The sequence below is a fragment of the Camponotus floridanus genome, unplaced genomic scaffold, assembly GCF_003227725.1.
Source record: "Camponotus floridanus strain SB8 unplaced genomic scaffold, Cflo_v7.5 scaffold46, whole genome shotgun sequence".
Classification (NCBI taxonomy): Eukaryota; Metazoa; Arthropoda; class Insecta; order Hymenoptera; family Formicidae; genus Camponotus; species Camponotus floridanus.
In genome coordinates this window covers 150,337-174,931 of record NW_020229614.1, presented here as the reverse complement: position 1 = coordinate 174,931, position 24,595 = coordinate 150,337, and the positions used below count along the sequence as shown (strand labels likewise).

Below are 24,595 nucleotides of genomic sequence, written 5' to 3'. Positions count from 1 at the left end.
GCGACGAGGGCGAGAGTCATAAGTCGCTGGAGAGCAGCGCGCTATATAACGTCTCTTCCGCTTTTCCCGAGGGAGCCGTCGTTTACACGGTGTTTGCGGGGGCGCGACATTTATCTCTGCGCGAGCGCAACAAAGGCGCGTAATGAGAACATGTGTTGGACGCAGGAAGCTTCATTAGCGAGCCTGTTCCTATCTCGAAGCACATTGCACCATCTAATCGTTTACAATTCGCTGATATTTTTCGCCTAACGCGGCGCTGTAAAAAATCTGTATACGATATTCCGAAAATCGCGCACTTTCAAATCGCGAATATTAGGGGCAGAACAAAAAGAATCGCGACATTTAATGTATTTGACGTTGAAACAACTTTTAAATTACGAATTGATTTTTTTGTAAATTAAGTTCCGCATTTTGAATTCACGCATAGAACTATTTTTAAAATATTCAAACCTATCGTTATATATTTCACATTTATGTAGTTTCGGTATTTTGCAAAATTATTTAAATTATTGCGATTTAGCAATCAAAATTTAAAGGATTTTTTTATCATATGATTGAGAGAAATATTTCCATTTGCAGTTTACGTCGAGGACCAGGAGCTAATGTGCAAGATGCCAGTGGATATTCAGCCCTTCATCACGCAGCTTTGAATGGGCACAGGTACAATATCTAGAATACTTTTAATAAAAAGAAATACTTCATAATGTTTTTTATATTAAGATCTTGATGCTTTTAATTATTAAATAATAAAACTGGTCTGTTATTTTGTCTAATGTTCTTTAAAACTTTTATTTACAGAGACGTGGTCAAATTACTACTCCAATATGAGGCTTCCACCAATGTCGTTGACGCTAAGGGTTCCTCGCCGCTTCATTTGGCAGCTTGGGCGGGTGACGCGGAAATTGTACGATTAATTCTCAGTCAAGGTCCGTCGGTACCGAAAGTGAATCTAGCGGTTAGTAACAGTTAGTAACTATCGATCTTACAAAAGTTTTGTGACATAAGCGCGTAAATTGATCATGTCAGAGTATATTTCAAGAGTTTCCGGATGTTTCATTAAATATTATGAGAAATTATTTTCTGTGCGTTATAAGTAAAACTTATCGTACTATTGTAATGTTTAAATACAGTTTATAATTTTTAATTTAATTTCAATGACAGACATTACGAATCAATAGATATCACTTTTCTCAAAAAAAAAAAAAAAAAACTAAATATTTTGATTACAGACGAAGGATAATGAAACCGCACTACATTGTGCCGCACAGTATGGGCATACGGAAGTGGTGGCACAGCTGTTGCAGTACGGATGTGACCCTAGTATCCGCAACAGTCGCGGAGAATCTGCGCTTGACCTGGCTGCACAATATGGCAGGTAAATTGCATATATAAATGATATCTTTCAGCTTTTTAGATATTTTTTTAATATACTTTACATATTTTTAAATATTATTTCACAATCGATACAGCATATTTTCGCTAAGAATAGACATGTAATCGTAACATAATCGTGGTATTTCTTACAGATTGGAAACGGTGGAATTACTCGTGCGAACGCATCCCGAATTAATCGAATCACTTCGTAATTCTTCCTCATCTTTGATCTTCCCACATACACCTTTGCATTTAGCTTCACGCAATGGTCACAGGTAAGAGTTTATTTACTGACGTATGTAAGAGAATAATTTGTTATATAATCATTAAAAAGTGTTATTAGAATTAACTTTTAACTGTTACATTTGAGGGGACTTTTTTACAAAATAACTTTTTATAAAATAATCTCATTTCGAAAACGCATATCATTTTCTCTTTTTTTAAAATAATTTACTTATATTTTATGACGATGACCATGATAGCAATGTCAGCGCCATTATTCGTGTACTCATTTGTGTTTATCTAAGGACCGTGTATCACTTCTTCCCGCGAAATGGTCACACTAATTACTGAATAATGCGCGACGTGTATTGTGTCCAAGTACAACAATGGACTCGTTCGAGCTAACCATAACGATGTCGAGCCATTTGCAGCGGTAGCCATTAGAGCCAATCAGAGAGCACCGCGTTGCGTAATCCCGTCGAATGCGATATATGCGTCCTTCGACTGGCATGATCCGATCCAACCCTCTACTGGTTACACGTTCCATATTACTATCCCGTCGATTGCCCTCTCGTCCCTCCTCGAGCCACGCGAATGCATCCGATCGCATCACGCCGGTAGCCGCTCTGTCCATCCGTGCGGATTGTTGACCGCCTCCCGATTACGAGAATCGTATTAATCACTGCCGCCGAAACGTATCGACCTATATTAATCGCGACCGTAGCAACGAATGGTCGCGACTCTCCCTTTGGTAAAATACCATTCTTCTGTATCTCGAAAAAAGATGGATAAACTTCTAATATTATGCTGCTTATAGAAAATATATGACGGATATAAAATATTACGAGTAAAATAAGCCATACATCAGGTATTGAACTGGAGTGGAAGAAGCTTCTATATAGATAAATAATGTCATAATCATAATCATATATCTTGTGTAATATTATTCAATTAATTGAGCCGCGTAATAGGGTGACAAAGAAGCAAGCGGATAATCGATTACGTCGACCTATGTGTGATCAGATGGTGAAGATTATATATAACCGCCGCTATATTCTTCGATGATTGTGAAAGATCATTAGTCTCTTAGGTTAGTAGCAAATTTTATTTTGGTATCACGCGCCATAACGTCTCCGTTACCTGGTCGTTTCGTGCCACGTGATACATTCTCGTTTAACAGGGCGATGTTAGTCTGTAATCCCGTTGAGCTTTTTATATAATCGACGCTATGGAGACGAAAGTGGCGGATAGCGAGAGGATGAACGGAGGTAACAGTCCGATTGGCGGTCGAATCGAATCGTGAATCGCCACGAAACGGCAGTCACATTGTAATCGGGTATAACGCCGGTTTTTCTATGCAGCCTCGCAGCCAATAATCGCTTTAACCGGCGCTTGCCGCTTATAATGCGATCGTATCGCGATATACAGTCCGGTGGCTGCATTTTCAGTCGATGCCGGCGCGAGGGTGCAACAGAATTGGTCAGGGATGGGCGGTGTGGGGTTGGACGTGTGAGAGCGAGAGAGAGCGTGCGGAACGTGACATTTTATCGCTCGAATTTTGGTTAAATAACGGCGCGCGAGACGTTTGCGCCTATACGAGTGCGAACGCGTACGCACGAACTGTTTGAACGTTTGGGCTATATATGTATATATGTATATATGTATATATGTATATATGTATATAGATCAGCGTTTCTCAAACTGCACCTATAAAAAAACTCTTGAGGGATGACAAAAATTTCGATGCGTTAATAAAGATCTGTACGAATGTATTTTTGTAACTGGTCGTGAATTACGGATCACAGAAAGTTACATATCTATAATCTATATTAATAATGTTAAAGAAATGTATTATTAAAAAAAAAATCATATGTATCTTACATTGTTAGTGTATTTTACATTTTTCTTTTCGCTTTTATAATATTCTTGATTATTTAAACGATAATTCTTTTCCGTTCTAAATATTTATTAGTACATGTTACAAGATATCTCGATAGATTTGAGAATCTCTGATGTGTATATGTGCGCACACGGCCACGTACGGGGAGTGCGTACATTGCGCTGGTCGAACTCACGCACGCGTTTCACGCGCGCATCACGATATTTAGTGGATCTACCAACGTAGCTATATGGGGCTAAAATAGGAGGACGAGGGGGTTACTGGCAGAGAGGGATCAGTTTGGGGGAGGGAGACGGACGCGGAGTAATGTCTATTATCGGATTCAATATCGGTGCTCTCGGTAAGCCAGTATACAAATACCCCTATGCTACGGTAATAACAACATAGGTGCATACGAATCCGATCTTCAGCCGCCAATCCTATATGCGACGGACGGCTGCGGTCATCGTAGTCGGTGCATGGCATGCACTTAACCCGATGGAAGGAGGGCGTGCCATGCACGAAATCTGCATTTTAAGCTTTCTATTAAATGCTGATGTAGTTTTTATAAAGTTTGGATAGCTTATAGGATGGACAGCTCAAATCGCAGAATCGAAATGTTTCGATCACTGAATGTCGCTTAAAACTAGTGTCCTTAAAACTAGTGTCTATCTTATCTGAAAATTAGCGTAAACTTCAAATATTACAACCCCAGCAAATTATTACTTTAGTTTCGATATTTATATTTTTTATTTTATATTTTTAAAATAATAAAATGAAAAGTTATTTATATAGTGGCACATTTTTAATTTTTTTTTTACATAAATATTTTGAATAATTATGTGAAATTTTACGAGCTTTATCATATTTGTTATTCGAGATGTAAAGTAAAATGCAATGAGATGTTTGTACAATATTATTACAGAGCGGTCGTGGAAGTCCTTCTTGCCGCTGGAGTTGACGTCAATACGAGGACGTCAGCGGGCACTGCGATGCACGAGGCCGCGCTCTGCGGCAAGATGGAAGTTGTACGGGCACTTTTAGATCGTGGGGTGGATTTGGGCATTAGGGATTCTCGACAAAACACGGTGCTTGATCTTCTGGGACAGTTTCCGCCGCACGTCACTCAAGATATCACAGCGGTGATAAAAAGTAAGGTCGCGTTTGCATGCAATTTATTTTCCTAGCATAACCGATGTACAAGGAGTTATGTAATTAGCAGAGGGGACGTACATTTCTAGTTTACCGCAACGCATTTAATTAAATCGCTCTTGGCCACGTATAAAGATTTGCGTGTATTTGCATAACATTATGTTATGCGCAGCTGAAGATGCAATTAATCCCGAACTTTTTTTCTGCGCGAAACGTATAAAATAACATGTTTCTGTAATTTATTATATCTTACGTTGTGCAATAATTATGTTCACGTAGATTTTTATTTCTGAAAATATATTGAACAAAAGTGACAATTTTTAAATATTTTTTGTCATTTTGTCTTTTTTTATCCGCTGCATTGCAATTCTATTTTGCACTTATATATTTTTATTTTTCAAAAATACAAAGCAATAAAGGCAAAGAGCTTTAGAGACAGGTGGAAGTATATGAAAGAGTTTTTTACCAAATTATAAAATGTATTAAATATATGCAGTTATATACAACTTTTCGCATATTACAAATTTCCAATATACAAAATATTATTCAACATACAAATAATATTTAACATACAAAATATTATTCAACATACAAATAATATTTAACATATAAAATATTATTAATAACATATGAAATATTATTGTGACAACCTCATCCAAGTCCTTTTCAATGTCGACAAGTTAAATTAAATACAAGAAAAATTTAAAAAAATAAGAACAAATTAAGTCAAGAAGAAATGGAAAGCAGTATAAAATACATTTTGAAAAGAATTATGAAGGTCGCAACACAAATAATGTCCAGAGTGGTACAATTATTGGATGAGGTCGAAACGGTTGTCACAATAATATTTTGTACGTTGAATTGGAAATTTGTAATACGATTTGTAATCTCTTTACCTTCATTGCTCTCTGTTTTTGATTTATATCATACGAGCCTCTCATTGCACTGTTTTATTAATTTCTATTTTTGCACAAGCAAATTGTATGTGCGATTATATGCGATTTTCTCAACTTCAAATAGGACATCGGTCTTCCTCCGGTGTGGAAAGCGACGCTGACAGCGAGAACTTGCCGCCAATTCCGGTGCAGGGTGGCGATTCATTGGGCAGCCCCTACGAAAATGTTCGTCCGGGGGATGATCTTTCCCCCGCGGAAGGGACATCACCTACTCAATGGCAATTCTATCATAAGCCTCGGGACGACGATCGTCGCGTTTCCGGCACTTCTTTGTAAGTATTTTCATTCAGTTTGAGTGTGTGTTGTGCATTGTAATATATATATATTTTTTTATATTTAGTCTAGCATCATTTTACATTTACGTGTCGACTTTTATTTTCTCTTTATATATAATGTCATGATATACTGTGATAGATAATGTTTGCATAGAGTATATAGTATATGTTCGTAATCTGGTAGTGATTTAAATATTATACCAAATGAAATATTGCGCGAATATTAGACATATAAACGATAAGACAGCATATTACCGTAATGCGCTGTAAACTTGTTTACAGATGCTAAAATATTAATTAATACCAATTCTAATAGTATATATGTGGTATAATAATGTATATATGTGCTATAATAATGTATATATGTATTCTTACGTATAATCACCCGAACGCAGATTAAGATTTCGCATGTAAAGTGCAATGAGAAAGCATTCCTGTCATTTAGATCATTTTTATAGAAATTTTTTCTTCAAAAATAAAACTTGCGATGGTATTGCATCGAGTAAGCGCGGGCTTCGTAATATTTTGCAAAAAGACTCCCTTTCTCTCTCTCTCTTTCTCTTTCTACGCGCATACAGCGGTCGCGGCTGTGCTTTAATATAGGAGATGTTGGACAAACAAAAGCGTAGAAACATGGACGGAGCGCGGAGTGAATGAGTACCGGCCAAGCACCGGGATGATGACGGCTGGTGCTAGCGCTGTTGCTACCGCTGCCGCTCTTATTCGTAGAAAGTAGAGAAGGTTGGAGGTGGAGGTTCTCGGACCGAAAAGGGAACCTGGATATGGGATGGCGCCGGGGGTGAAACGCGAAGGTGGATGAAGAGGTTGGAGGAGGTGGCACGGCCGCATGTAGCCCCAGCGCGTTAAGCACCGCTTGGCTTGGTTTAATTTTCCTGATGTAGGCAGGCGAGATGGTGGGTCCGACCGCCTCGTTCGCCCCTAGGTCACCCCGTTGCATCACCCCATTGGTACTCTGTGCCAGCGTTACCGTTCTAGCTGCTAAGCCCGACTGGTTGGCTGGGTACAACAAGCGAGAAAGAGAAAGACGAAGACGTAGGACGATAGAGAGATGCGGTTTTTAGAGGGAAAGTAAGAGAGAAAACGAAGGGGAAACAGAGATATGCGATTATATGAAGGGAGAGAAAGAGGGCGAGAGAACGTGAGAGCTGCCGTTGATGTTCCGCACTTCCACCATCAATGTTTGACGTCGGTAGCCCCAGTTTCGCCGCTTCGAAATGAATCCATCACGTTAAACAATGTAAATGTTAGCCCGTCTCAGCATAAAACTAATAACCATCGTTTTCTCCCTTTCGTGTTGCGAACGCGCGGTCTCCGAGGACCACCAGCTTCTTTTTCACTCCTTTTTCTCGTGTTGTTCGCGCCGCGTTCCATCTTCGTCAACGTGGTCTCATTAAAAATCAACACTTGCTCGTGAATGTCTTCAACTGAATCGTATTTTGTCAGATTTTTTATATTCTACAATTTACATTTATACCTTTACATAATGTGATGTACGCTCTTTGCTTTTGAGTATTTTAATCTAGGCAATAACTTTGTTATTTGTAAATCGTATAATTTTTAATATATCGAATAAGTTAACATTATACGAACGTTGGTGTGATATGAAGTATGATACGATCGTTTTTATAAACATTCGTTAACTTTTATGTTAGTGATGTCTAATTGATTAATTACTCCGGTTTGATCGATGTACGAGATTATGTTGCTTGGCTTTGAATGTGCGATTGATTGTTGGTAATCGATGACGGGATGCGCGTTTCAGTGAAGACGAGCAGAACGAGGAACCGGTGAACGGAGTACGGAGGGTCCTCCAGCAGACAGAGGATTCCGACCTCAGTTCCGTCTTCGACAGCGTCTTTATGTCTTTATCCGACACTCTCAACTCTATAAATACTCTCGAAAGTTCCGATCAAACCCCTGAAGATATACCACAAAACACTACCAAACGAACATTACCACTCGACACTACACGGTAATAATACATACAAACATTTTGCACCCTATAGTTGTATTAGAAATAACATCATTTCTTAACATTGAATTAATGTTCAGTATAGCGGTAGCTTATATGCATGTATCTGTATATAGAACATTTGTTAAGAAATATTCACGCGTATTTAATGTTGCTAAAAAATTCTACAAAAGAAATATCCCGTATTTTAAATAAAATTTAATTTCTCTGAGATATACTGTTAGAAAATAAACAACGAAAACGTGAGATCCTTCTATTTCTCACTGATTAATCGAGCAGAAGCGTACGCTTCCGACGTTTTTGATTTATCATCGATCAATGATAGATCGCCGATCGGTCCCATTGAGACCCCAACTTTTGATTGCACAGGGGTTCCGATAACGGACTGTACCAAACTCCACCCGTGCCACGCGGCACAATGGAGGGTAGTTTCGTGTCGGAGGACCTGTCCTTGACATTGCCCACGGGATACGGGGGCGGCAGAGAGTCCGACCAATTGAGCGTGTCGTCATCCTCGAGCGTCGGCGGACCTAGCCCACGGGATCGCCGTTGTTTGCCCAACGATTCCAGCGCTGCCGGGATTTACTTGCCGATGGCACCCCTGTCTAGCTCGCTACACAGTCCCGCTTCCAACAGTAAGGTCTCGGTAAGAATCTCAATTAATCTAAATTAACGTTACGGACGCAAAAAGAAGTGACAGGGCATACATACGCATTCGGTGAAAATAACAAAAAAAAATGTTCTTACTTGTGCTTTTTCAAATAAATAAATTTTATTCCAAAATTTGGACATAAAGGGGCAAGCCTGCGAGACTCGTGAAGAAATATTCGCTTTTTTTTCGCAGCCGACACCTCCCAAGAAACCACCCAGGCGAAATCTTTCGGTATCCCCGACGCATCTGCAGACACAAATGTCTTTATCCGCTGACAGTTCGGTAGGACCGAGTAATTACGAATATTTATTCCTAGCGCGCAGCGGAGCGCGTAGTCACATCGATCTTGAGCAGTTGCAAAAACGACGGGAGCAGTTGCGACACGTTACTCGAAGCGTGGACCAGTACGTAGAAATGAGATCGCGGCTGGTCGGTCCCGATGAAAAACGTGAGCCCAACGTGGAGCCGGTAGCCATAACGTCTATTTACGAAAATCGGCCGATCAAGATGTTGAATCCGCGAAGAAAACTACGCAGACACGCCTACGAGAGCTACGAACCAGAGAGTAGCCCGTGTACCGACAAGTCACCTTGTAGCGACGGCGACGCAGCTATCCAGGAGCAAACGTTCGTGTCGAATGCCTTTCTCACTCTGAAGTCTTCCCAAGAAAGTCTCCTTGATGAAAAGCGCGAGATGGTGGACGGACAATCCGTGCTGGAGAATCGTGAAGCCACCGACAAACGTCTCAAACGCGTGCAAATGATGCTACCAACCAGTCCTACGCATTACGTTCAGCCCCCAACTCCTGATCATCCGCCACCGTCCGCCATGCAAGCGGAAAAGTCAATTCACGAGCGCATTCGCCCACTCAGTCAGGTAAATACTAGTTACCATATTACTAATTATTATTGTCAAGATCGGCACGTTGGCGCACGTACGACGCAAGAAAGGTAGGGGATAATTAATGACTCGTTATTATAACCACTGTTACATAATGATATCCCTTATTACAAATTTCCGTAAAATAATTTCCGAACGTGCTTATCACATCATCGAAAGAGAGAAAATAATTTTATTTTCTGATATTTTTCTACCAGATTTTTGGAAAAAAAGAAATGTAATTTCTGCAATAAAGTTATCTTAGGAAATTACGTGGACGAGTTATGAGTGACGATTCATTAAGCAACTAATATCGTTTCCGATTTCCGTATTAAGTTGAGCGAGCATGTATGCAAGATTCTCAATTTCCCGCGAGAATTCCGCAGTTCGTTTCAAACGACAGGCAAATGGAAGCGCTTCTGCGATTTGTCGCGCGGTACCTGGCGAAGCATGCAAGCGGCGTTCAATTTCGCATCCTCGGCTGCTCCTTGGAAGTACGGCAGACGTTTATATGTATATCCGTTTCATATGTTAGGAATATCACAAGATATAGTTCCGCCAGTATGTCAGATTGCGGATATTCTGAACTACTTGGTTTATCCACGAAACCGCGGATATCTTTAAAATATTTGTCGACAACCGAAACTGTCCTTGAAGTCGCTCATGACACAAGTACTTGGTAACGTACGCTCGCTAAGGAACGTCATTAATGCTCTCACTTGACCTGGTGTCTTGGACAGTAGATAAGCAGTCAACATGGCATCTTACCAGGTTACGTTTAATATACAAGCTGTGTTTGATCTGTGATGCGATTTACAAGGAGTCGATCTGCCTCACTCCCACCGCCTTCGGCCTGTCTCGCTCGTTTGCTGCCGTTTGCGCGTCGCCCTATGATCGTTCTGCTGTGAGACCGACTACGTTCAGTTCCCATCCGCAGCAAATGGATATCCATAGCATACCACACAGCTTCCAACACACTCTTGCCTCTCTCTCTCTCTCTCTTTATTTCTCTCTCTCTCTCTCTGCTCTTTCCACGATATCTCTGTGCCATCCATCGTGGCTTCTCTCTGCCGTTCCCTATATGCATTCGCAATCCGTGTCTTTCAGTCGGCTGTACACGCTTGACGAAATATCTCACAGTGAATATATCCGGAAAGGAGTTCGCGAAAGGGGCGAACGCGACGAAGACGGTGAGCTCATATGCTACCGTATGACTTGTTTGAGATATGATCGATCTCTTCATCATGCGGATCATTTATTTGGTAAACATGCATATTTTTTTGTGGCACATTTCATACATCTTTTTTAATGATTCGTAAATCCTTGGTATTCATTGAGCGTAGAACGATCCTACACGCATGCATTTTCTGTCTCTAAATTTAAATTAATTCAAAAAATTGAGCTCTTTGAGCGAGGTTAAGCGTATATAATATACCGAAAATTGAAATGATATTTCGAAAAACTAGAAGTTAACTATATTGATTTGCACGACCAGTATCGCAACATCATTGGTCGACTCGCGATATATTCGAATAGCATATTGTCGACTCGTCGAGTGGTTGATATGATTCGATGACGGGATCGAACGGCATCCGAAGACAGCATAGGTCTCCGTGAATCTATCGGAGAACGTGAGGAAGGACGAAGAGACGGGAGAACCATCCGTCTACGGATGGTTGCTTCTCACCCGTCAACTTCCGCGAATCCAGTAGAGCGGCAGAATGCAAGATGCCGACACCCTTTGAATAATGAAGCTCTCGGCTTCTATGCCTGTCTGACTTCGCCTCACGAACGTTCGTTCTCTGTTGCCATAAGAGAGAGAAATTCGCGAATTTGTAGCGACGGTTTCCGGCTGTCTTCTCGAGATGCTCTCGGCATTTTACAGATGATACCAGCGTCTGTCGAGCCTCCGACGTCAAATTTTAATTGCGTTAGAGCCTTTCTGGAACGTGCGATGAAATAGCAGGTTGCCGTCTCGCAGTTTACACTTAGTAAATCAAAACGCGAAGTCTCTTTGAGTGGCGTAATGTAATTCTCGGTGGTTTATACGCGTTGCTATTAAATATAAGAGGCTTTACGTTGACCATTTTGATTGCAGCTTGCTATTAATATCACAAAATATAAAAATACATACGCGTATGAGTGATCTGTATAAAATAAATCGAGTTGTAACTTTAATTATTTCAGTATTGAGACTATTCATATACATATACACACATTCATATACATATACACACGTGTATACATATATCTTTCATCTTTTTTTATAAAAAAAATTATTTTTTACGTATAAAATAATTCCGATGCATGTGGGTTGCATCAACAGTTGCACGGTAACAATTCCCTGCGGATCATAAAATTTCAGAATGCTGGAAAAAATCGTATTATATTTGTCATTTATGACTCGCCGTCAGCAGAATCGAAAGAATTAATGTCAAAAGGTATAGATTTTTATTCGAATAAATAAATATGCTTTAGGTTGACCACGCGTATTTATTTTCCCTTCGATTTACATGGCATATTTCTCGCGTGCCTGCGCGCGCGGACGTTTCGTTTCAATAAATTTTCATCGCGATAGGATTGGCTTCATTTTTCGTGCGCTTTGCTAACGCGATGCGACGCAACTCACGGGGGGGAATTTTTATATCGACTGTAAATATCCGTATATAAAATACGAATGTTAACAATTTCGCGATAACGGTGATACGCGCAGAGTAATAGCGGTCGCGGGCAAATTGTAAAACACAACTGTCATAAATTCAACATGATCGATACGATATGATCGATGGCAGATATTCAGTGCTCGGAAATCGGAGCGTGATACCCTTCCTCGCAGTATTTACGCAATACTGTAGGCAACTTTAGGCGAAGAATCGCGCTTATTTCTCAAATGGCGCTGATTTGTCATCAATAGGTGTACAAACGAAGATCTCGTGACATGGAGACGGAAACGGACGAGGATCTGCTGCAGTTTCCCACCGCTGGATCTTTGGACGCGTCAAGCGGTTCATTATCCAGCGTATCTCTGTCCGACAAGAGCATGTCCACTGACAATGTCGAGGAATACTTCGGCGATGTGCCGTTCGCAGGTAAACAGCAACGCACGCTTGGCTGCACCGCATGACGCTTCTTTCTGCCCACGTGTACATGCATAACCGTTGTGTTACGTTTCTGTCTTTTTATCGTCTGCCTCAAACACCGCTAGTGCGACGATTGGGACGTTTTCGGGGTTACGCACTCTAGAGCAAATCTCTCGACCTCCCCTTTGAGTATATGATGTATCGTTCACTCGTATCGTTGATATATATATATATATATATATATATATATATATATATATATATATAAATGGAAGTAAGCTATGAGCCGAATTGTACATATGTATAGTGGTATTTTAAAAAATTATGGTGTTGATATTGCAATGATTTACGTATATATTAAGTTATTTTCGTCTTGACTCATTGTTATGGATATTAATATATTTATGGCGTGGTGTGAAGGCAGGGTAGCATCTTTGTGAAAAAGATTTTATTTTGCAAGAAAGACGCTGAAATGTCGTAGCGCGTACAGGCCTTTTTCTTATCCGCCTAATAAAATATAAAATAAGCAGCTGGTTTTTTCTGCGTGACTATGTATCTAAGAGATGCATTATTAGAGCATTATGTACACATACCACTTGCAATTAGATTTATTCTATTAATTGCTTTGTCTATATAACTAGATTACCTAAATCTATATAAAACTATCTTACATTATCAGAGAAATTGAAATAAGATTTCATATAAGATAGATACTTTGCATATTGTACGCAAATTGTGACATATGTATTAGAATTGTTCGCATGCTATATCCCTATGATATTTAATCAACACAAAATGATATTTATATTTCCCTTACCCTTTCAAAAAAATATTATATTATACACTTGCCCTTTTATAATATTGTATCGAAAAAAAATCTCTCATGTTTTGTCCCCAAAAAAATAAATTAATTACGCAGAGCGATTTTTCTTTATAAAAGAATTTATTTTTCTTTATAAAGGAAAAAACATTCCATCTACGTCGCAATACGCGACGTAGATTTTTTTCGGTTTGATTGAGCCGGCAATATTTTAATGCCAAAAAAAAGCGAAACAAAAATCTCATAGTCATATTGTGATAGTTTGAAAGCAATTATACTTTTATCAAAATCTTGATTTTCTTTCTTCAAGTTTGAGTGATGTCATGGAATATTAGTTGATGCATTTGTTCTTCGAAAAAGCTCGGCTTCAGTCTTTCTGTAGTAATAAAATTCGTCGAATCTGGATTTCAATCTTTGCCGACGCAAAGAGAAAGACGTGCCGTGCAAGCACAATCGTTGCGCAAAAAAGCTAACGATCTGAGTTCGTTATTCGGACCAATTCGGTACTCCCGGTTATCGATAGTTATTCCCGGCTAATCTAATGGATTAGGCCGAGTTCTTCGTAGCAAACGACAATTTGTAAAAATACCGGAAACAGAGTATTAACTTCGAGTTCGTCGCGTAGAAACATTAGATGAATTAGGGATTTTGTTACGATTAGAGAATAAATAGTTCCTTTTAGATTAGTATTATCTTTTGTTTTGCAATTATTATTTATGAGATGTACCTATATATCCCGGTAGTATTACATATCTTCATTTTTATCTTCTTGCAAAACTATGCAAGACGAATTAGATTTTGATCGTATGTTACTTGATAGTGCTAAAAATATCATGGCTAGTCTATTAGAATCGTTGTCGTAAATAAAATTATATGTGAAATATTTAATATAATTCCAAAAATGTTAATATTATACATATATAAAGTTCATATAGTATTGCATAGTCTCTTAGAGATAAATCTGACTTTGACACAACACTTCTCTCTTCTTTCTAATATTATATATACAAGATATTCAAATACAATATATATAATGCTCTCCGTAATATATTGTTAAAAATAAATATTGTATTTCTCTTCCACATTTAGAGATATATAATACTATAAAAATATTAATATATATAGTAATATATAAAATAATATTTGAACACATACTTTTTATTTTTATTATATATATATATATATATTAATTAATTGCAGCATTGTGTGATACAAGCATTGTATTTATTATACATCAAGCATGAATAAATGCAATTCTTTAAAGAATAACTGCATAATTAAGACAGATTATTAAACTTATTGTGATCAATTTTATGATCTTTTAATTTAGGAAAAGTTAAAATAAAACAGAATTGTCATGTGATGCATTAAATTCGGTGTTTGTGATGACAATAGAATATTATTTTGCGATTAATATTTTATTTTGCGTCAAATGTTTCGTCTGAATATATTAACAGAACTCAATGTCTATGTATAAGTATACATATAAAATTATATAAATATGCGGGATATATTTACATTGTAAATTTAAAAAAAAATTATAGTATTTATTATAATATCTTTGATGTGCTAATAAACGTTATGCTGCTATTGTATGCGATGTCTTGAGTCATTTTGTCGCTTTTGTCTCTCCTTTGAGCTTTCGCAAAAACTACTAGGTTTTTAATAATATTGTAGCAGTTTGCAGATATTCGTTATTTATTTGATTTATTATAATCTTTATATATTAAAAGTATATAATTATATAATAAAAGAAAAGAATTAAGTGTATTATAAATTACTGTCATAATTATTCTATCATTATATATATATAATGATAAAATAATTATGACAGTAATTTATAATACACTTAACTCTTTTCTTTTTTTTTAATAATTCCATCTTAAATACAACGAAACATAAACAGGATTTTCAAGCAAGATAAATTTTTATTTCCAATAAGAAGGATACGCGAATTGCGTTATACTGATGGCTAGAAAGTGGATTTTGAAAAAAATTATTTAAATATTATAAATATTATTAATAATAAAGTTACTCTGTCATTATTTTATTATGAGAAATTACATTTGTAATTTTTTTGGATATATATAATATGTAAAAAACAATTAATAATATGTATAAGAAATACATTTTTGTGGTAAGTTTTAGCACTATATGATATTTGAATTTTCGTTCTGGCACTATATTATATGATATTTGATATTTGAACTCTCACTTTTTCGATATATTCCTAATTATATAATATATAATGACGTTTCCAGATTGTGTATATACGAGGTAGAAACAACAACGTATTTATTAACTATGTTTGATAAAGGAATTGTGCAAACAGTCGCACTACGTATATACTTTATATATGCATGTTTTGCGATTTCATTGTTTAATTTGGCTGGATATTATTTTTGAATATTATATATGATTGTTATCAATAATTGTGATTTTTAGTGATCAATTGCGTGACAATTTCGTACATTGTGTACATAAGACGGTGAGACATGAGAGTGGCTGCAAAAGACGATATTATATATTGTAATGAAAAGTCAAAATTGAAGCAAGATGAATCTATGCATGTTGTATTATTTTATTATACTTACTACTTTATATGTACATACATAACAACAAATTATAGAACTTATGAATTTTATTTTATGAAATTATATCGATCTTTTTAAAAATAATTTTTTATTTATATAATACAATGCATCTTCTTGAAATTTACATAAATGATGTGACGTGATTATGTTACGTATTGTTTTTACATTTTACGTGAATACGCAAAAATTCGAAGTAAATAAGTGTATAAGAGTAGTGTTTATTATACTTTAATACTTTATTAGATCGTATCAAATGTGCTTTTTTTTCAATATCACACGTTATCAATGTGACTTTTTAAAGGATAAAAACAAACTGGGCTCTTATCACAATTTTATCAAGTGATTCAATTACCTTAGGTTATAAATTACTATTGAAGATTATTTTATTTAGGAACAACGTTACACAATGTATTCTGATACGCGAATTGCGTTATACTGATGGCTGGAAAGTGGATAGTTAATATTATACATTGCTTATTTAAGGCGAACGACATTATGACATCCGGTAGGGTACGCATTACAAGTGAATACAAGTTGACCATACGTTTCCAACAGCGTTAACTTGTAATAATACAGATTGCATCGACATACGTAATCAGTTCGCATGTAGAGATTAAAACATTGTGAGAAAATTAATCTAATATTTATAATTGGAATCATTCTCTAATTTTTTTTTTAAATCTTTTCGTGGCTTATTAAATATAAAAATATTGCTTAAAACGTTCTTTCCAATTGCAATCAAGATAAACTTACATTTAATTATTTCTTTATTTTGCAATGAAAATGTATTCGATATGTTTTTTGTTAGCATAACAAATAACAATATTGACAAGAATAATAAAACTGAACAATTTCAAACTTATTAGAAAATTATATATCAGACCGTCAGTTTTGTATAAGTGAAGATTGATAAATATTATGATTTATTTAATGGTGAGAAAACTTAATTGTGGTTTTAATTACATTTAATTGAAAGAAGCGAAACTAGAATACACTTTTAGGTAGCCAGTTAATTTTTTCATTGTGTTCCGTTTATAACCATAACGGAAAATATGGCTGCTTTTGTTGTCGGATGGAAAAACAATAAACTCCATGAAATTGTAAGAGTCCCTTTGCGTGATTATGAATTTAGCGCTGCGAAAATAAGCCACCATTGTTTTAAAATAACTGACTTTCCGTTTGTGACCTTGTTTGTCATGTGATAGCGTGATGCATTCGATAACGTTCAATGTCTGTCCTGCTTCTCGTGAAGAAACGGTAGTTATTAGGGTCAAATTTTTTTACCTACAGTGAAAAATTATGTTGACATAATAAGCCACGTGCAACAAATTACTTTCTACCGGTCGCTACAAAAGGTCATACTTCATTAGTTACGTTCACTCGACATTGGCAGTTTCATAAATCATGGATGTTGCACATTTTGTCATTAGTGATGCTTTCCATTCGGGAAGAAATATCCTAATCATTGAACCGGTGATTACTTCATAATGATTATACTAAAATTTCTATCACTTAATTTAAATTGTCCTGTAATAGAATATAATTGGATAATTTATTTAAAAAAAAAACCATATATAAAATACTCAAAATATTAATGTATATATGCTTTTCTTTAAAATAAATTTTTTAATTATATATATATAAATTTTTGAAATCTTTTATTTTTAAAAGAAATATTATGAAATAATCTAAGAATAAAATAATTCAAGAATAAATAATTAAAAATAGATTTCTATAATAATAACATCTTATATTCTATATGCATTTAAAAATTTTTAAATTTAAATATAATTATTTTGTAATATATTATAGTTAATATTACTAATATATTATATAATATATTATATAATTATTATATAATTATTATATAATATATAATTATTAATATTATCTAAAAAGGTATTTAAAAAATTCTACTTGAAAAGCAGTATTTTTTAGAAAACACATTGCTTTTTATCACAATTTTTGATACTAATGAAATCACTTTCAATAGATGTCGCAAAGAAGATGTGTCTGTGTTTGCTCTGCTGCTATCGTTAACGTGTCAACTATACCGCGCGTTTAGCAATAACGGTGACTCGTATCCAGGAAAAAAAATACTTATAACTTTGCTCGGTTTATTTCCCGGCAGTCGCTTGACCATTGCAATGTGTGCGTGAGTGGCACATTATGACATCACGCAGGAATGTGTGGATCGTGGGATGTGACTCATCCGATACCAAGTCGCTTCGCTCTTTTGGCGGTAACGCTTCGGTTCGAAGCGATCTTTTGTCGCGTTAAGAATTCGTAATTAATCCAATTGTATTCGCGCGTGTGAATACCTAATTGCAGTGGTAAGCATTCTACGCCGTAATTATCAGCAAGCACAAGTGTTGGGACACCAAAAGTTATCTTGTGGCTTTAATCTGTAATTTGCCAATGGGTAATTAGCTTCCTCGTTACGTAAAATTTCCTGCTATCCGTGTATGATTTTCTGATAGTGTCGTGATTTTGAAAATATATGTTCGTGTGTATATATACATGTATGACTCATTACGTAAGTGAAAAATTTAAGGCGCAATAGTTATCAACGCTTGTATACCTCTTTTCAGATTAGTCCGTATGATTAAAGTTGTTGAGAAGATGAGAATTTAAGTGTGCGACTCTTAATTGCGGTGAGAAAAGAACGAGTTTTTCGCGTCTACGGGGGGTACGCATTATACGCAGCATTTTAATGACCGTTTTATGTTATATTAGTCATGATCTTTAAGAAGTCTCCTAGAAAAGCGGATTAATGAACTTGTCGACTGCTCGGCACCAACGTCTGCGAGAGATAACATTTTATTATATTGATATTTGCATGATAATTTGAAAGTATCTTGATATATCGAATTTAACATCTTTATATTATTATATGATAAAATCTGATATTAGATAAATTAAATGCTTAACAAGACATAAAATATATCGATCGTATATTTTAATTTTAAATAACATGAGATTTAATCGTATGGGATTATATGTGACGTAATGGTGCGTATAAAATAATTAAATATATACACGAAAATAGGAATTACATATAACAGTTTTGTTTTAAGTTAATTATATTTTCTTATAACAATTATAATAATTACATCTAATCAAAATCTGTGTGTATCTTCGCTATTTATAAACGTATAACATATGTAGTATTCATGCTATGTCATCTTAATTTTTTTTCAAAATTTTACAAAATGTTACAAATTTCTAAAACTCATAATAGTATGTTTAATAAAATTTATACGAAATAGTATGTTTAATTTATTTATATATTTATTTATATTTATTATTAATAAATACCACTAATGGGGAACGAATTTAAGTAAAATGTGAAATATCTTTGATTTGCATATACATATGCTCACATTCTGCAGATATTTTATCTAAAATATTTCACTGATTTATTCGTAAAGGAATGTGAGTTGTCACAATTATTGTCAAATCATATGTACAGACATTTAATAATCACAATATAAATATAAAGCTAAGAGAAAAATAATTTTTTTCTTTAAATTAATTGCTATAAACTATTTTGATAATTATAATAAAAAGAATACGAAGACACAGTTACACAATTAATTATATGAATATAATCAAGTTCGTTGCGACACGTCACGTCCGCATCGTGCATATTTCAGCAAGGCAGGTCATGTTCGTCGAATGTCGATGGAAGCCTCAGTAAGAGGCACTTCAAATCGTAATAGTTATGCAGTATTTCAACTCATTAATTTTTTTTAATGAATTTAATAGAATTCATTCGCGTACCTTCGAATGCTCGTATAAAACGTCGATCAGAAAAAAATTGATTACCATATTAGTATTGAAAATTGTAAAGTTATTAAGAGGCAATGATATTAGAAAAAATCATACATTTAATAATAAATACTTTTAATAATAAATACAAATTGAATAATTATAAAATACTTTGATAAATTAATTTGATAAAAAAATAATCTTTGTCGATATTTTGTATTCTTTTGGAATACATTTGCATGAAAATAAATATTTTCGATAATTTTGCGTTGCGATTTAGCATCAATAATAAGATGAATGATCGAGCATTGGTGGCCGGATAGTAGACAAGCAAGGTCAGAGAGATCCTCACCTCATCACTGACAAGTGCAGCAAGTGTCGCGTTTCGGCCCGGGGTCCCACAGAATGATAGTCCCATCTCTGAGGTCATCTTTCCATGTTACTAATACGCTGGGCCATTGCACCAACACAACCATTACGGTCTCGCTCTCGGGGCTTCGGTCTCTTTCTTTTTTCTCTTCACGGGTTCCTCCTGCGTGCTTTCTCTCGCGTGTATTATTGTCAGATGAGAGTGTGTGCGGGTGGCGAGGATCGAGGTTCGTCCTCGTCTTCTCCCCGCCTTTTACATCGCCACCACTACCACTGCCATCATGACCACCTCCTCCTTGTGGACCTAACACGTTCGAATTAGTCGTCTCGTTAACCAGACTCGTGACACACCGAGAAGTCCAGCGCATACACATCGCTTGACCGATTTACTGTAAGCGACACGAAACTACGAGCAAATCCGAAAGTGCGTGCAATTCCAAGCGTGCGTGTGATCTTCAGCATCTTCTTGGTGTATAATAGCCGCATAGAAGTTCACTATTTTAAACGTTGACATCGTTGATACAATGGATTGTTGAAAGCACCGACCATACCGGTCAACGACCATCAGATGGCCTTCAGCAGGTCAGCTGACCTAACTGCAGTCGGTTTCTAGTGAGTTAAGTCTTGTACCTGTTGACGTTTACAACTCAATCTTCACGAGGCATCAATCTGAAACTAAATTTGCGCACTTTATCGCGTGCGCCAAATACAAATTGAAGAGAACAGCGAACTGAAGCGAAGTCTCTAACGCGCGTTCCGAGGTGGAAGATACTGTCGACGACCAGTCGGGTGATTAACTTCGAGCACGTTCGTTGGCGTGAATTTCCAGACGACGAAGTTTTAGTTGGAATCCCGAAACTTGCTTGGAATTCGTCGCCGTTTCAGAAGCAGCGCGGTGCTCACGTGCTCGCGAGGCAGTGGGAGACGATCGTGATAGCTCGCGATCGAACAGCTCGATCGTTTCCTCAGTGTTGTGCCGATCGATCAGGCAGGTGGATCGTGCGTACCGTCATCGATCAGGAAGTCTGCTGGACGATCGTTTATCGGTTGGTCAAAGTGAGAGGATTCTCCAAGGGGCGTATGTGCTTTAAAGAGACTGAGAAAGGGACGCGTGTTGAGGTTTATTTGGTGCGAGAGAGAAAGACAGAGAGAAAGAGAAAGACGACGTTGAGGGACGAGGAATGGACATCAAGCAGCGCGTCTGAAATAGGGGGACAGTCTTGTGTCTGTGGGTATGTACCTTCTGTGTATGTGTATATCTCCGAGCCGCCTGTATTTGTATATGTGTCATGCCGCGTGCACTCCGCAGAACACTATGTGTCCAAAGTTCCTGGCGTGCCTCGCAAGAAGCGCGATACTTGTTGCTCGTTATGTTGCTTGATGTTATAATAGTATGTTCTCGACAATTACGTCACGAAAGCCCGGTCAAGAAGAAAAGTTTAAAGTCAGTTTACGGAAGCAATAACGTTTTTTTCTTTATTTTCTACTTGTTGAGACATCGGATTATTTACTACGACAAGTAAAATATATATACGGTTTTAAAATTTAAGGAAAATATAATAATTACACTGTGATATTTAATATTTATATAATAATATTATATTTTTTTGGTGGGACTACAACAAAATATATCTCTTTAATTTTTAATATAATTTTTTGAATAAGGGAGATCTGATTTTACTCGATTTCACTCTGATTGTTTCAATTCTATTTAGAGATCCGAATGCATACACTGCTTTATGCTTCCTATATGGAATGTGCATATAAAAAAAGAGAAAGGTAGACAAAGAAATTTTCACATGATGAAATAGAAACTACACACACACATATATATATATATATATATATATATATATATTTGAATTTAACGAAATTGTATATATTTAGCTATTTGTACACAAATCAAGGGATTTTCGCTGAGTGTTAGTCGCCTCGTTTATTTTAGACTCGCTATTCTGTTATTCTTAGGTGGTATTCTATCTTTAGTTTTGGCACATGTCTTACTATAAGTATTACGTTATAACACTAACTTACGAATATTAGATACATATGATATTGAGAACAAACGCAACAGAAATTATGTCACAGCAGAAATATGAGCCGTTCTATTTTTTACTAATTTATTCATTATATATATTTATAATCACTGGTCAAAATTCCAGCGTACGTTATATTTCGGTAATACAATATAATTTTGCATGTTTTCACGGTTGAGGAAAAATATTTTGCCAGGCATATACGTGTGGGAAGCATTATTGTTTTAAAATTCTGCTTTTTCATTGCTTAATGAATACGATGTAAAATAATGCTGCGGTGTAGAATGTGTATAAAAACAAAAGTTAGACGCGTCGCATAAATAAAGCGAACCTCGTTGCTGTTATCTATATAAAACCATGGCAGGCATTGAGCTAACAAACCTTGATCGATAAATATCTGACTAAAATATTTGAGATAATGATTCAATACATTTTGTATCAATATGAAATATACAGAAAAATATGCAAACGTGTTTTGGTATACTGTACATAAGCATTTGTTTTTTAATAATAATCTAACACAAAAAAAAGAAAGAAACGCGCGTCAAATTTAAACGATAAAATATTTTGGATCGCCCATTCTCGCGAAATTTCTATCATGAATAATTGAAGAGAGCAATATGAGGACGGAAACCATTAAAGGTTCTCAGTCAAATCCACATCAATCACGGGCATCATTTTCATTCGGCTCTCGTCTACTTTAGCATTAACACTTCCTATAACGAAGGTCTTCCACGAAATGCTTTTGCATGTTACATTCGTCTCAATGTCAATAGCATCGAATGCAATAATATCTTGGCTAAAAGGTCCAAGCAGCTCTAATTAACGATTACTGTATAACCGGTGGTTAACACCCAGAGAACTGATATAGCAATCACTCGCGATGCGGCACGCCTCTTGTTTGATGTAGATAATGATTATCTCTTTGAAAAATAATAATATAGTAAACCAGACAAGGAATCTTGGAATTTGATAAATATACGCGCGAATAGGTATTATATAAATAATAATTATAAAGTACTAATAATTTTTTATTATAATTAAATATTTTCATAATATTTATTATATAATTATAATTAATTTAATTTTAATTTTAATTTTATCTATAATTAACTTAATTTTAATTTTATTTATAATTAATTTAATTTTAAAATGTTGTATATATTTTATATGCGAAATAATCTTTAATCTTTAATAATTTATAAAAAATACATATGAGTATTAGATATATTTTTATTTCTTAAATATATCTATATATGTATATATATATATATATATATATATATATATAATATTATATTATATTAAATATATATACAAATTATCGACTAAAACACATAAAAACACATCACAAATACATGAAATTTGAAATAATATTTTCTATTATAATTTCAAACGAGAAATTTTCATATTATATTCTAATTATTACAAGGTTAATAATTATCTATTGGAACCGCTATTGCTTACGTAGATCACTGGTTTTATTACGAGAAACGATTTCACAAGAGTTGCAATTCATCTCAGAATTTGTCGCACCTACGGCCAATTGAGTTTAATTCAACTTAAATGATTATAATCTTTGATGATCTATGAGGCAATAGTGCATATTATCGTTCCTCGACATTTATGTAGTCTCATAATAGGAGAATAATAGTAATATTAGGGAGTTTCTTTGTTACTTAATAAGCTAAATAAATCATGCTGGCGGTTAATACTGCTAAGAACTAGATAAAAGCCGAAATAATTTATGCACATTTTTATAGTTTGTAGAATTTCATCCATGATCAAGCAATATTAAAAAATCCCAAAATTTATTCCAAGATAAACGTTGAAGGAATGCAGCGTTAAAATCTTATGAGAAATTAAAACCGGTTTCTAATAAATTGTTATAAAACTGTGGCCAATATGTGTCATTTCAGGATTTCTAGAATATTATTTGTAATCTACCAGTATTTATCAAGGCGAAAGTTTGGTTGTTGCAATTCTTTATTGAGCGATTATGTGCAGTATAAGACTGAGTTTATTGCGAATTTTAATAACTTCTTCAATCGATTCAGTAGCGCACGAGTAGATTCAAAAAACGTAATGGCGCATCGTTTACGAGCCTCTTAACGGTTATACATTTTTAACATTCACTGAAATCCGGCTTCTGCTTTTCTTGATGGAATCTGGAACTCGAGCGGCACACGCACTTATTTACGCAAGAATTACTTTGATATATATAGTTTGTGAGAATTATAGCACAGATTGTCTCTTGCTTTAATGGAATATCTTGATGATAAAAAAGAAAATTAAAATGATGAACAGATATGTTACACACATGTTTTTATTAGAAATTAATTATCGTTATTGAGACAATTGAATTTTATGTGTATTGAAATATTGCAAATGAGAAATGGACTAATTTTCTAATCGCTTATGTAATTTTTTTAAAGTTGCCCTCGTTTATTACGCAATTGTAATAATAAACTTTAATCGTTACGTTCACGTGATAATTTAAGTGATTTAAGGACAACTTTAAAAACTTCTAAGAATACAACTGT

General features: G+C 35.4%; 1 protein-coding gene across 2 annotated transcripts in view; it reads left to right on the top strand.

Annotated features, from left to right (window-relative positions):
* LOC105257677 (ankyrin repeat and SAM domain-containing protein 1A) overlaps positions 1-24,595 on the top strand; it is a 42,269-nt gene that overhangs the window by 7,544 nt on the left and 10,130 nt on the right. Inside the window, exons 2-11 of one of the 2 annotated variants that reach the window (XM_011268470.3) lie at positions 580-660; positions 799-955; positions 1,230-1,375; positions 1,527-1,649; positions 4,401-4,627; positions 5,648-5,855; positions 7,642-7,851; positions 8,221-8,497; positions 8,696-9,379; positions 12,297-12,471. In XM_011268470.3, the coding sequence (XP_011266772.1) occupies positions 580-660; positions 799-955; positions 1,230-1,375; positions 1,527-1,649; positions 4,401-4,627; positions 5,648-5,855; positions 7,642-7,851; positions 8,221-8,497; positions 8,696-9,379; positions 12,297-12,471 (2,288 nt within the window). The remainder of the gene's footprint in view (positions 1-579; positions 661-798; positions 956-1,229; positions 1,376-1,526; positions 1,650-4,400; positions 4,628-5,647; positions 5,856-7,641; positions 7,852-8,220; positions 8,498-8,695; positions 9,380-12,296; positions 12,472-24,595) is intronic. The other variant, XM_011268478.3, reaches the window with a different exon arrangement.